This window comes from Lissotriton helveticus, chromosome 7, assembly GCF_964261635.1.
Source record: "Lissotriton helveticus chromosome 7, aLisHel1.1, whole genome shotgun sequence".
In the NCBI taxonomy this organism is placed as follows: domain Eukaryota; kingdom Metazoa; phylum Chordata; class Amphibia; order Caudata; family Salamandridae; genus Lissotriton; species Lissotriton helveticus.
This window is the reverse complement of record NC_136068.1, coordinates 855,970,352-855,983,427: the sequence shown is the minus strand read 5'-3', so window position 1 is coordinate 855,983,427 and position 13,076 is coordinate 855,970,352. Positions and strand designations below refer to the sequence as shown.

At 41.1% G+C, this 13,076-nt stretch overlaps 1 protein-coding gene across 7 annotated transcripts in view; it reads right to left on the bottom strand.

Annotated features, from left to right (window-relative positions):
- The window catches only part of LCP2 (lymphocyte cytosolic protein 2), a 665,418-nt gene that overhangs the window by 91,216 nt on the left and 561,126 nt on the right, over window positions 1–13,076 (bottom strand). For 5 of the 7 annotated variants that reach the window (XM_078653363.1, XM_078653365.1, XM_078653364.1 and 2 more), the window contains exons 13-14: window positions 11,133–11,166; window positions 8,832–8,844 (exon numbers count right to left, since the gene is read on the bottom strand). In XM_078653363.1, the coding sequence (XP_078509489.1) occupies window positions 8,832–8,844; window positions 11,133–11,166 (47 nt within the window). Of the gene's footprint in view, window positions 1–8,831; window positions 8,845–11,128; window positions 11,167–13,076 lie in introns of all 7 variants that reach the window. The other 2 variants (XM_078653368.1, XM_078653370.1) reach the window with 1 other exon arrangement.

The following is a 13,076-nucleotide window of genomic DNA, read 5'->3' as shown; positions in this document are numbered from 1 at the left end:
TTGAAGCCCACAACAACGGTCTAACCAATAAAAGATCCTCTAGAATCTGTAGTCCGACCTTATGAGGTACAATAGTATTTGATGCAGAGGAGGGTATGCATAATAAGCATTTTAAAAAGCTATTTTCCTCTGTTTGCAAGGCCGAGCAATTTGCGGTACCCCAGATGCCTGGCCATAAAGAGCTGTGGTCACTCCTTTCGTTCTATAGATGGCTACCATCTCATAAATGTGTCGATTCCCTAGTTTTGAAGAACATTTAAAAATCCCTCTGGATGCCCTACCGGTTTTAGCACTAGTGTTTAAAACATATTGTGACCATGAGCCATTGCCTGCAAATAAAATACCCAACTAACAAAACGAGCTCACTAAAACAATTATGGTATTGTCAATAAAAAACGATTTACAGGATTTATGCCATAATCCATGGTAAATGTTTTAGATTTGTTAATTACCATTTCTTTTGGGTTATAAAATCTGCAAAAGCATTGATCAGTCTCTGGAGGCCCACAGGAGTCCGTGCTAATAATACTGCATCATCGGCATATAAAAATACGGACAGGTAATGGATGATTCGCCGCCTGGGGGGCATCAGACTGGATCGTCTCTAAATGGTTATCAACCTCAATAATAAAAAGAGAAAAATAATTGCAGCTAGCACGCACCCTTGCAAATGCCTCACCCCACTTTAAATTTGGTCAAACATTCCTCTCGGGGACCAAATCGGACTTGCCTAGTTAGATTCTCATAAAGACGGGAAAGAAACCCGATAATTAGCCTAGGCGCTTCCAGGTAGGTCAAAGTTGGCCAGAGTAGATTACGGTTGACCAGGTGGAAGGTGCTACTTAAATCAGCAAAGCATAAATAAAGTGTGCCTGCCTTAGCCCTAGTATATTTACCAATAAGTATATATAGATTGGCACATTGTTCAATAGTTCCCAACTGTTTTCGGAACCCAGACTGCACTGGCGATAAAATAGATTGCTCAGGAGGGAAATAGGGTGGTCATTTTTTGGGCCGATTTAAAAACATCTACTGGCACGCCGTCGGGGCCTGGAGTCCGACCCCCGGCACTGGCCTGTATAGCCAGGTGAACTTCTTCATTGGTAAAATTCAAGGGGAGGCGCCCCCCCTCACAAAAGTACGTATACCTTTTGGTAATAAAATGGCTGGAAAATGGGGAATACTTACTACTAAAGGGAAGAGGGTAAGGTAGAGATATAGAGTCATTTTGGAAGGGACATACAAGCACCCTTATAAAGGTGAAGCCCATAGCTATTCACAAACTGCAATCTATAGTTACTACAGCCAAAAAAGTCCCAAAACAGCAGTTATTGTACTCCAGAGTTAAGCACCACCATGGGCAAACATTGGTATTACAACACCGTTCCATAAGATATACACATGTCAGGGACTTAAAACAGAAGCCTATAGGAAGAAAGGTTAAATTAACTTAACATATTTCAGCTTTTAAACATTTTTAATAAATGAATTTTTAAAATACTGCATATAATTATAACTTTATGAATCAATTATAAAATATCTCAATAACTTTTTTAAATTACAAACTAATGTAACTATTTGAACAAATGTGTTAATTTAAATTATTCTATACATAATGTTTAATATTTTTGTTACATAATACATAAAATGTTTTATTTTAGGTGTTTCTTTTTATTTTGTTGTTAAAAATTAAATTTAAATTACATTTAATATAGTAAAAATAATGAATTTAATTCAAAATTAGGCTAATACTGCAGAAATAATATTTTGTTCTAAATTTATCTAGAATAGATAATTTTAGAATAATCATTTTAAATAGTTTTATCTTAATATCCATCATTAGCATACGTTTACAATTTATTTCCATTTGTCAACATTTTCTTTTCACTTTACCACTGGGAGGACTCCGCCGCAGTAGTGGAGACCTCCCTATATGTTAGAAAGTTCCAAGTAGTAACCTTGCACTTGTACATAAGGCTCCATGCCCTGAATTCATTGTGGTAGAAAAGGGGGTGGTGATGGAAGGAGCATCTGAATCAATCAAACACTCACACCCAGTCAAAAGATCTGGGTTTAATCCATCACCGTTCTTTAGCCCACTCCGCCACCCCAGTTCAGACATGGCTATATGCAAATCAGTCTGACCCTGTGCCTCATGGGAACAGTCCAGCCCGAACTGCCAAGCCATGTCTTCCCTGGACCGGAAACAAGCTTCCGAGGACCGGTTTCTGGCATTGCAGCCGTCTTCAGCCCGGCTTGCTTGAATCCAGTGGCAAAGTGAGCAAGGGACTCACGTCTGAGCATACCCTGCCACACTTGTGGCGGCCAAAAGCGGTACAAAAGGGGGTGGACCCCCTTTTGTACCGCTTTGAACGGCCCCTCGCGGCGGGATGCCTGACTTTCACCTTGTGGATACCCTGCTCTCTCACAGGGGAATACCAGGAAGGGTTCCCTAAGCAAGCGCCGGGAAACCCACTGCGGGTAGCTGTGCGCTATATAAGCTCAACTACATTTACATTTACATTCACATGGCCTCGTGCCTATATGACAGATACAACTTCAAAGGGTCTGCTTAAAGTCTTCCCCCTCAGAAAGAGGAGATAAAAGAAGGTCTAAGGATGTGCAAAGTTGTGAAATTCTGGGATTGTACAGCCATTTGTAGTAGAATGGGAGAAAGTCATCCTTTTTTCCTTGATCAACCCCATTTTTTGAGTGACACTAGTGTGATTAGTGACTTTGATTGTGCCCCGGGCCATGCTAACCAGCCAGTGCTCTATTTAAAAGTTATATTATAATTAGGTGTAATTACAATTGGTATGACAGCCTACCTGCAAGCCCTTTGTATATGGTAGGGCATGTAGGTTTAGAGACCCAATAGATTTAATGCCCTTAAGTGTGCATTGCTGTGATGCCTACTGTCTGTTTTAAAAGTCAGTCCTGCTTTGCAGGCTGTTTTGAAAATAAAACTATGTCCAAATTCGGCTTTGGAATTAAAGGTACTTCCAAAGTCTTAGGCTACTCTCTTTTTACAAAGATAAGGTGCTATGTTAAAATAAGAACGAGCATTATCAAATATGTATTATGTGCCCTGGTGAGGGATAAACTACCAATTTAGATTTTTCCCCATTGTAGTGCTTTTGCTCCTTAGGCTAACATGGGAAGGCTTTATTTAACTTGAAAAAAGTCTAACTATTGACGGGAGTGAGCATAAATAATACTTCAAAGTGTTAAAATAATTGTCAAAAAAAATCCAAAAACTTGCCAATGTTCAATTTATTCTAAATGTGATAGAAAAGTAGTTATTTAACTTGCTTTTGTGATGTGCCTGAATCCAGCTCTGGCAAACACAAGGAGATGATGGATGGCTGTTAGGCCCAAACCAGTCCCAGGATACTTGTTTCTGGTCCAGGGAAGACTTGGCTTGGCAGTTGGGGCAGGACTGTTCCCATGAGGCACAGGGTCAAGACTGATTTGCATGTAGATGTGTCTGAACTGGGGTGGCAAAGTGAGCCAAAGAATAATGATGGATTCAATCCAGATCTGTGACTGGGGGTGAGTGTTAGAAAAGTTTAAGCACTCCGTCCATCATTTCCTTGTGTTTGCTTTGTTCGCCCTAAGTGTGCAGGGTATGCCCAGACGTGGGTCCCTTGCTCACTTTGCCACTGGATTCAAGATAGCCTGGCTGATGAGGGCTTTTAGCCTGACACCGGTGTCAGGATGCTTGTTTCCGGTCCAGGAAAGACATGGCTTGGCAGTTCGGGCTGGACTGTTCCCATGAGGCAAAGGGTCAAGACTGATTTGCATATAGCTGTGTCTGAACTGGGGTGGCAAAGTGAGCCAAAGAATGATGATGGATTCAACCCAGATCTGTGACTTGGGGTGAGTGTATAAAAAGTTTCAACACTCCGTCCATCATCTCCTTGTGTTTGCTTTGAATCCAGCTCTGCAGCAGACTCTCCTGATTATCCAGCCTTTGACAGGCTGAGCCAAACTGCTCTAACAAGGTGTGAAGTAGCCTGAAAGGAAACAAAGAAACATCTGGTGGGAGGAGAGCTGCAGCTGCAGAGCAAAAGGCAGGAAGGGGGCTGGATAGCCAAACTTGTATTCAATAGGGAGAAAGGCAGTAAGGACAGGAACCAGATCCACCCCCACTTTCTTCACCCTCTGTCAGATGGGAGCCCCCGTAATTGAATAGGCAGAGGGGCTGGAAGAGGAGTGTTAGGGAAAGACAGCCATACCTGTAGGTTGGGTTAGCTAGACATGAGCCCCCAGGGGAGATTTACTCCATTTTTGATTTTTGTGAACAGTGCTCTCTGGACAAGAACTGCACACTTCAGGGGAAGGGATTATCACAGAGGATGGCGCCCTTTACCCCATTTGTCAGGGGTACCCCCTTCTTGTCAGCCCAGAAATGTGAATAAACATGGGAGAGCTGCTCAGCAACTCAGACCCCTGCCTGGAAGAAACCAGAAGAAGAACTGCCTTGCTGAAATGCTGCTCTGCACCAAGAGGAGTGCACTCTTAAGGACTGTACCTGCTGCACACTTTAGGCTTCACCAAAAGAAGGACTTTGTCTTGCTCTAAATGTTTAATGAGTGGACTCCCTAAAAGCAGCAGGTCAAAAGAACTCCACCTGGATCATCTCCACCAAGAATAACCCAGCTGACCAGCTTCTCCTTGACTTTGAATTTGGCGAGGTGCATTGTGGGTAGTGTAGTCCCAACTTCCCAAGGATTAACTCAGAGGTTCTAGAACCTTGCACTGATGCTGTGGACACTCGAGGACCCCAAAAAGGACCATCTTGAAGAAGATCTAAAAGTTTGAGACAATTTGGAGAATTTGCCTCAAAAAGCTCCATAAGTTTTCCGACCCATCATTGAGAGTCAAGCTGGCGATGTCGAACTGTGACACGACCTGAGATTCAGGTTTGCCCTGCTGAAGCTCTGGAGCTTTTTGCCATCAACAAGACATCCAGAAGTTCACTGAGGCTTCCCGCTGAAGCAAGAAGCCATCGTTGATTCAAAACCCAGCCTGAAAATGAGCCTCACTCAATGTCAAGAGAACAAAACTGCAAGAAAGTGACAAAGTTAGAAGGTAGAATCTTGACTGGGCCGTACCGCTCATTGTATCCGACCCGTGTTCCATTGCGATCAGCCTGAAACTTTGACTTTGTCCCGGTCAAGTGCAACCAGATGTCCCATGTTAGCGCTTATGACTTTTAGGCACCAGAAAGCATTTAATCTTTAAAAATTCATATCTCTGGTTCTCTACATTGGATTTTGGTCATTTAGGTGTCATTGTAAGCTTTAAATATTTTGATTTTTATAAATCGGGATTGGATTTTTATTGTGTGTTGTGTCTTACTTATTTACTATAGTGATATTTTTGAATGCTTTACACACCTGACTCCCAAGTGAAGCCTGACTGCTAGTGAGCCCAGCTACCAAGGGTTGAGCAAGGAGCAATTTATTGAGACTTTACTGGGCCTTATTTGTGAATGTGGTAGCATTACTAGCTGTAGATACTTACTGCAACCACTAATAAACCAACGTCCAACACAGAAGAAACCCATTCCAGCTGCTGCAAATGGTAGCACAGGCAGAGGATGGATTGATACCATTACCAGCCACCCAAACTCTATCCAGCAGCTACCCTCAGTTGCTTCCCCAACTGCTGTACCATACTATCTTTCACTCTGCCCTCCACATTGCCAGTGTCAATTGTAATGTTTACAGCAGACAAGCTTAGAGATTTCCTGTGGCAGAAGTTCCCCATATGGGCATTCTGTTACAGGATAAACTGCCTAACAGTGTACAGGATAGCATTACTTTATCTAGACCAAATTTACAAAACTTGACTCACTGTTGTGAAGTTTCTAACCTCGCTGGCAGAGACTTTTCCTTTATTTAACTCTACAACGGAGGAGAAGTGAGAAAGAAGAGATGTATAAAGAGACCTGTGTTGTTGCAAATTTAACTTAAGCCTTCCGTCAACCCGCACTTACAGTTATTCACTAAAAAATAAATGCTAACCTAAGGATAAACAAAACTGTATACGGATTGGAGAAGATTATGATAAGCCTTCTGTCCTGACTCATTCAGATGTTCACATTCATTTTGAAAAACACAATGCACTAATCTTCGTAATTATCAACACCCATTAAAAAACATGATGGGGTTCATTTACCAAAGGTCAGTGGATTTAATTTACAGAGGGAGCCCAATAGACAACGTTCCTTGGTGTAAAACTATATTATGTCCCAAAACACAGGGCTTTGTCACAAGGGTGGAAGCAGACACATCCCTCAAGGCGACATGTTAAAAATACTAAATTAAGGTCCCACAATTCTTTAGGTACATCAATAGTGTCTAAATGAAGCCAAAGTTCTCCAGTTTTATGGGTGTTGTGGTATTATGAGATATTCAAACTGAGAAAAAGGTGACAAATAACGTCACCAAATCAGAACTTTGCTGGAACCAAGAACTTTCTGCCAGGAGAATGAGCTGCTATGCTGTAGGAGGGACTGCCACTTTCTTAACTGCATTGATGTTTTAACCAGCTGCCTGCTGATTGCTGTGCTGTAGGAGGGACTGCCACTTTGCTACCTGCACTACTGTGTTGGCCTGCTGCCTGCTGCTCCTTGCCTGGAAGTGAGAAGGACTGGACCCGTTCTCCACATCCTTCAGCCCAAGTTTCTCCAAGGGCATGCTGGAAGGCCTACATGTTCGCTGTAGTCACAGAGTCACAAATGACTTCTTGCAACTCTGTTGGTGCTGCTGGACTCTGTCATCTGTGAGTCCTACCCTTACCTAAGGCGGTGCCTCCAGTCCTCAGAAGTGGGTTCTGCATCTGTTCTCTGGAAAAAGCGACACAGTGATGCCATGGTGCCGATTGGAACCAAGGCAGTGCCCTCTGACACACTGCTGATTCAACAATGGCGTGGGCCCGACTGCAAGGTTCAATGATGACACAGGATTGATCCTTCGACACAGACAATGAGGCTCAATTTTGATGAATCGACCGGATAACATGAATCAGAACTGACGCATCGGGCCATCAACGCTGACACTTGCTCCATCCAAGGTACTTTTTGAGTGGGTGCTGTAGCTGGCCTGCCCTTCATCATGGTCACCGTGAACTTTGGATTTACCCTAGTCTAGCGTAACCTCAAGTAACTTTTTAGCGCTATTGACAGCACTGTTTTTTGGATTTAATCTTCAAAAATTCATATCTCAACTTCTCTTATTGGATTTTTATTGTTTTGGTCTTGCTTTAATCCGATAAATATCCTCTACTTTTCTAAACTGGTGTGGAGTCATTTTGTGGTGTTGTCACTGTGTTACTGTAATTTAAGTGTTGAACAAATACTTTGCACATCGCATGTAGTTTGAGCGGGTGACAAAAAAATATACCCTTACCTTCCTGCACGATGCAAAGTCCTCCTCCTTCTCTCAAGGCAGGCTCCAACGTGGGACTCAGCCAACTCGCCTAACCAAACCTTGCACAGCTCTCATCAGCATGTGAGCAGCACCAGGATTAGAGGCAGCAGCCTCACTCAGCGCTCTCAAGAGCACTAGAGACCTGCACTTTCTCTAACCAAGCTGTCCAAGGCAGCTCGGTTAGAGAAGTTTAAAATGCGCATGTCTGCTGGCTGTCGCAAGACAAATGGCCAAAGAGATATTCACATTTTAAACTTTAGCATACAGCTCCCCGCTACCACTCGGCAGCACTGGCCGCCTCCCTTCCTGTAACTCAGTTCGAGACGGGTTGTTTGCTGAAAAATAAAATGGTAATAAATAAACTTTATTTCCATTTTTTGTTTTTCAGCTCTAGCCTGGGGATTTTCTTTGTGAGGCGACACTCCCGCGTGAAACGGAGGAGCCGCCCCTGTTAAAAAGCAATTACAGACATGATGGTCTGCAGAGCCCAGGAGGCCACCATCCCCGTAATGACAGTGATTACTAGTGGGTCCCAAATTGTGACCTACCTCATTAATATTTATGAGGTAGGTCAATTTTCGACACAATAAGAATTGCTACTTTAAAATAAAAAATGTCATACATTAGGAATAGTGTTTTCCTAATTGCAATTCAGAGATAATCACAATTCAGAAATCTCTACTTCTAGTACATCTAGTCCTACGTTTTTTTTGTTTTTTTACGGGAAAGGTTCGCATAATTTTCAAGAGAAGTAAAAAAGGGAATTTATCTAAACCAAGGAAAAATCATCAACACTCAATGAAAGAAGGATGCCTTTCAGTAAGAAAGACACATTGTTCTTCCTATTGAACTTGTAAGCATAAATACACCTAGGTTAGGGCTTGCTACAAATATAATATATTAAAGGTGCAAATAGGGATGTCTTTTTCTCTCTTTTTTCTTTTTATTTCAATAAATTCTCTTGATTTTAATTTTAATGTCATGAACTTACACTCAAAAATCAAAAACAATATCTTCTGACTCCGTAATACAAGATTCCCTAAAGTCAAGCATTGAATTCGCCAGATGGTGCAGGCTCTACTGGAATTTCAGACTCTACTTTCAGGCTCTACTGGGATTTTGTGCAATGCAGTTTTAGATGTCATACAAAAGACGCACATCTATAGGTATGAATAGAAATAACTTGAAATAAGCTCACGGTTGTATTAGTTTGCTTCGAAACTGAGCAATATTTTCCAAATAATTTACAAATATACGCTTCCTCAGTAACATTATATTTAAACAACATGCATGTTATTATAGTAATTAACCGTGCAACTAAATACAGACACTGTTATCCTTCGTTAGACATGTTGATCAAATCATTAAACGTTTATTGATCTCTGTACATACCAGAATGTTCATCCTGAAACAAAAAGAAAAAAAATGTTTACTAAATGTACAGCTACATCCATGAATTCAGAAACCGCTTTTATTTCTGTTGTAACACCAGATTTAGCAATTTGTGATTAGTATACTGTTTTAAATTGTATTAAGTTAATTATTTGATAAGTTACCTTTTCTTCAAATTGTACAATTAATGAGTAAATGGAATATCTTTTCTGGAAATCTAGCTAAATATCCACAGAGTACCTTTTTTAACCTTATTCAATTTAACAGCTGCTCATTTTTTTAAGCTGTAAACTGCTTCAAGACTGATTTGACACGTGTGCACTGGGAAAATCAGAAGGCAGGAATTTCATTGCCACTTTGAGTTATTCAACATTAAATGTTATAATGTGTTGATATGTTATGTTAGGGGACATTTTTTAGGAGTGATCGATGGGTGAGATTAGATGTGGTACGTTCCCCTTACTTTTAAACAATAATGAGAATGCAAAACAAAAGTTGCCTATTATTTCTGAGTTTTTTGTTACAATATTTATATGCAGAAGGTATTTGATGTCTCAGGTCCTACTTCTATACTCTGGTGCCCTGGTTCTGGAAGGTGAGAGAAGCTTCTATAATGTGGCTTTGAAATGCATGGTGTTCCCTTCCTCTCCTGATCCCAAGCTGGCGGAAGTGACAATGTAGGCTTGTTAGGCCCTTTGTGTGAAGACAGAGCACAGGCTATTCAGTTGTAAGTGGGGCTGTGCTCAGCTCTGCCCCCACGTCCAGTCAACAGATGGCCCATTCACACCTAATCCCCCTACTGTGTGAATATCTGGTAGGAATTCTCAAAATCTGACAGTTACACCCAGTAATGTGACACAAAATGGGATACAATTAAACAAGAAGCGGTTCTGTTGGATAGAACAAACGTAAGTTGAGGATGCTCAAAATGCAATCTGAAAAGTAAGGGAATGAGCCATTTCTGACTCTCCTACCAAAACTACAAACTCACTCAGGAGAGGACTGAAACTAACAAAACAAAACAATACCCACCGAAAAGGGGGGGGGGGGTTCATTCAATGTCAGACCCTCCAATAGGATAACTCCAAAATTAAATGCAAGAGGCAAAAGGTGAAGGAAAAGACAGCTTCTCTTAATACTGCCCTCACACACTTTGCAGTGTCATGCTATATCATAGGGCAGTTTCAAACTGCACACACAGGCTGGGACACGTTTTAAGGTGCTACTCAAGTGGGTGGCACAATCAGGGCTCCAGGCCCGCTAGTAGCATTTAATATACAGGCCCAGGTTACAGGTTGCACCACTTTACGAGGGACAGATCAGTAAATTAAATGTTCCAATTAGGTATAAGCCAGTTCAAACATGTTTAAGGAGAGTGAGCACAAGCACGTTGGTGCTGGTTAGCAGTGGTAAAGTGCACAGAGACCTAAGGCCAACTAAAATAGGTTTAGCAAAGTGGAGGAGGAGAGGCAAAAAGTTTGGGGAAGGCCTCCCGAAGGCTGACAGGTCTAACTAGTATGATTTCCATTATGCTCAGTGTAGCCTTTTACCTATTAAATAGCAATAACCACATCCAACATTGAAGGACAAACCCCACTTGGACCTACTAGTTCAGACACAGTTTAGGCATCCAAAAATAGCATTGCAGAACAGCACATTTAAAGTAGGCCTGGGAGGAGTTCCCTGAGTTCCTGTACGCGGAAGTGCACGACGTGACCAAAAACCTCTGCTGCACTATGCGGAGTTCCGCAAGTAGTGGAGTGCATTAGGTCGCACCATTCACGCTGATTTTTAGCATGGGGTGTTTGTCATGAGCTGGAAAATCAGTGTGAAGGGCATCATGCACAGGGCAAGAGGGCGCTACTTCTTTCTGACACTAGAGTAGATGACCTACTCGAGCAGCAGCTTCCTCAACACGAATGGAAGGTTTCTCAATGCGAGCGGTAGTGGCCCTCCGCGACCGCCCGCATTAAGAAAATCTTGCCAGAAGGTGGTCTGGAGTAAGATTTTCCTTGCTTGCCAATGTAACGTTGCCAAGGAAAAAACACTACTCTGCTACGTGGAGTTTTTCAGAGCGTGTAGTGGGAAAAACTCCGCAAATAGAGCTGAATTTTAAGCCCAGGCCTAGTTGAAGGTCAGGTTTGAGTAAACAATCTCATGAACAATTATCCGGTGCCCAGCTAAGACACACCAACAAAGTCTGACTCTAAAGCACCAACTTCAACCAACTGCTGGTCTGCTTTCTGCACTTTACAAACCCTTAACTACATAATTAATAGTATAAATATAACATATACGTACCTTTTCAGAATTTGTGTTGTATGAACGAGAAGGTCTGGAATAAAATATATAGAATATATTGTAATAGCAAAATAACATATCAGTTATGGCAGTAGTGGAAAGAAGGGTAATGTTACCAGTATAGGAATAAGTACAATCTAAAAGTGAAAGCCAATATTCAGTGTTTCAGGCATTCAGGCATAACGGGTTGGGCAAAAATATTCTTAAACGCAATGACATTCTAGACTAAAATCGTTTTTGTCACTTATGCTGATTCATTCTATTCCTAGCTCTCTTACACCAGACTGCCCATAGCCAGCATTTGGGAGTTGCACATGGCTGTAATTGCAGCACTCAGGAGTATAGAAAATGTTATAAAAAGATAAGCGTTTCTTCTTTGAGATGAGTCATCTCCTTTTTCTCTATCACATACAGTAGTGGAGATACGGGTGTCTTTGTGAACTATGCTCTCCTGCTGGAATCAAGCAACTGATGACCAGGCAAAAACCACCAGAGTAAATTTATGACAATGGCATCTTTCAGGTGTCACCACAATGATCAAATTGCCTGACCCTTAAAAATCCTTATCCTTCTTTATAGGATTCTGGAGTTTAATCAATTTTACTCTTATTGTGGTACTTTAACCTACACTCATAATTACTACACAATCTATAGCTTTATAATGTGACTTTTAAGGATGTCACTGGTCATCCAATGTAACTTCCTTCGATGCCCTTAGGAGGTTAAAGCATGAGTTTTAATTATAAACGTGCAATAAAATAGTGATCCGTAAGGAGGATAATCTCCACGTTGATGCTTGAAATGTCAAATAGCTTGTAGTTAAAACTGGTCTATGATAAGGCCTTCATTCCTAGTTTTATGACTAAGAGTTATTAAAATAAAGTTACATTAGGTTTGATTTGGTTAGGGTAGAGTAAGTTAGGCTAAGCTAAGGTAGGTTATACCAAAATACTACCAGAGTGTTCTAATAATGTACGGCTTCATGCTGTTGAAAAGCCAGTGTTCTTTTTTTTTACCGGATTTTGGGCCAGATGTATCAACATTGTATTTTGCGAGTCCCTAATAACGAATTTTACCGATTTGCTATTATGGAATAGCAAAATGCAACTTGAAGTTGGTGGTAATTTGTGATTCCTACATGCAAATGCGCAATTTGCGATTAATACATGAATTGCATTTAGGGAAGCTCAAATTGCGATTCACTACCTGCATTCGTAATTTTGGTAATCGCAAAATTGCGATTACCCATATTGCTGATGCCAAGAGTTTGATTCATTGCAAAATGCATTTCTGCGTTCCCAAATGGGCCGATTCACAGCGAAAGCAAAAAGCATTGATACATCTGGCCCTTTGTGCCCAGTTTAAAGTAAATGCAGCTGCACTTCTACCCTATGCACGCGCAAATTTACATTTCATAAAATTATTGTTTGTGGATAATTGTGATGTAAGATGAATAGCTTATAGATTTTGTGTTCTCCACATTAAACCAAGCGTTGGGAATGCAAATAGATCTGGTACATAAATGAAAGAAGTCTTTATACTTGCACTCTGTCACTCATCTTTGCACTCATGCATCCATTCACACACTCACTGACTCATTCTTGCAATGAGTCACTCTCCCAATCAAGGTAAAACACACACAAAATCAACGTTCATATTTAAGATAAATTAGAGGAATAAGAGTACAATGAATAAAACATGCCTTCAAAATGTTGCAGAAATGTGCTTAAAAATGTAAATTAAACAATAAAGCATTCAGCCATCTAGCAGTTGAGGTGTACATAGATTGTGTTTTATTTTACAATATGGCATCCACGTTAAGAAGCAAGATGTCTGCTTAATAAACATCCCATTGGGCTGCAATCTTCTAATAGTATTGAGCAGATTGTAAGATAATTGTACTGATCCAAAAGGGCCGAAGAAATGCATGTAAGCATGGAGGAC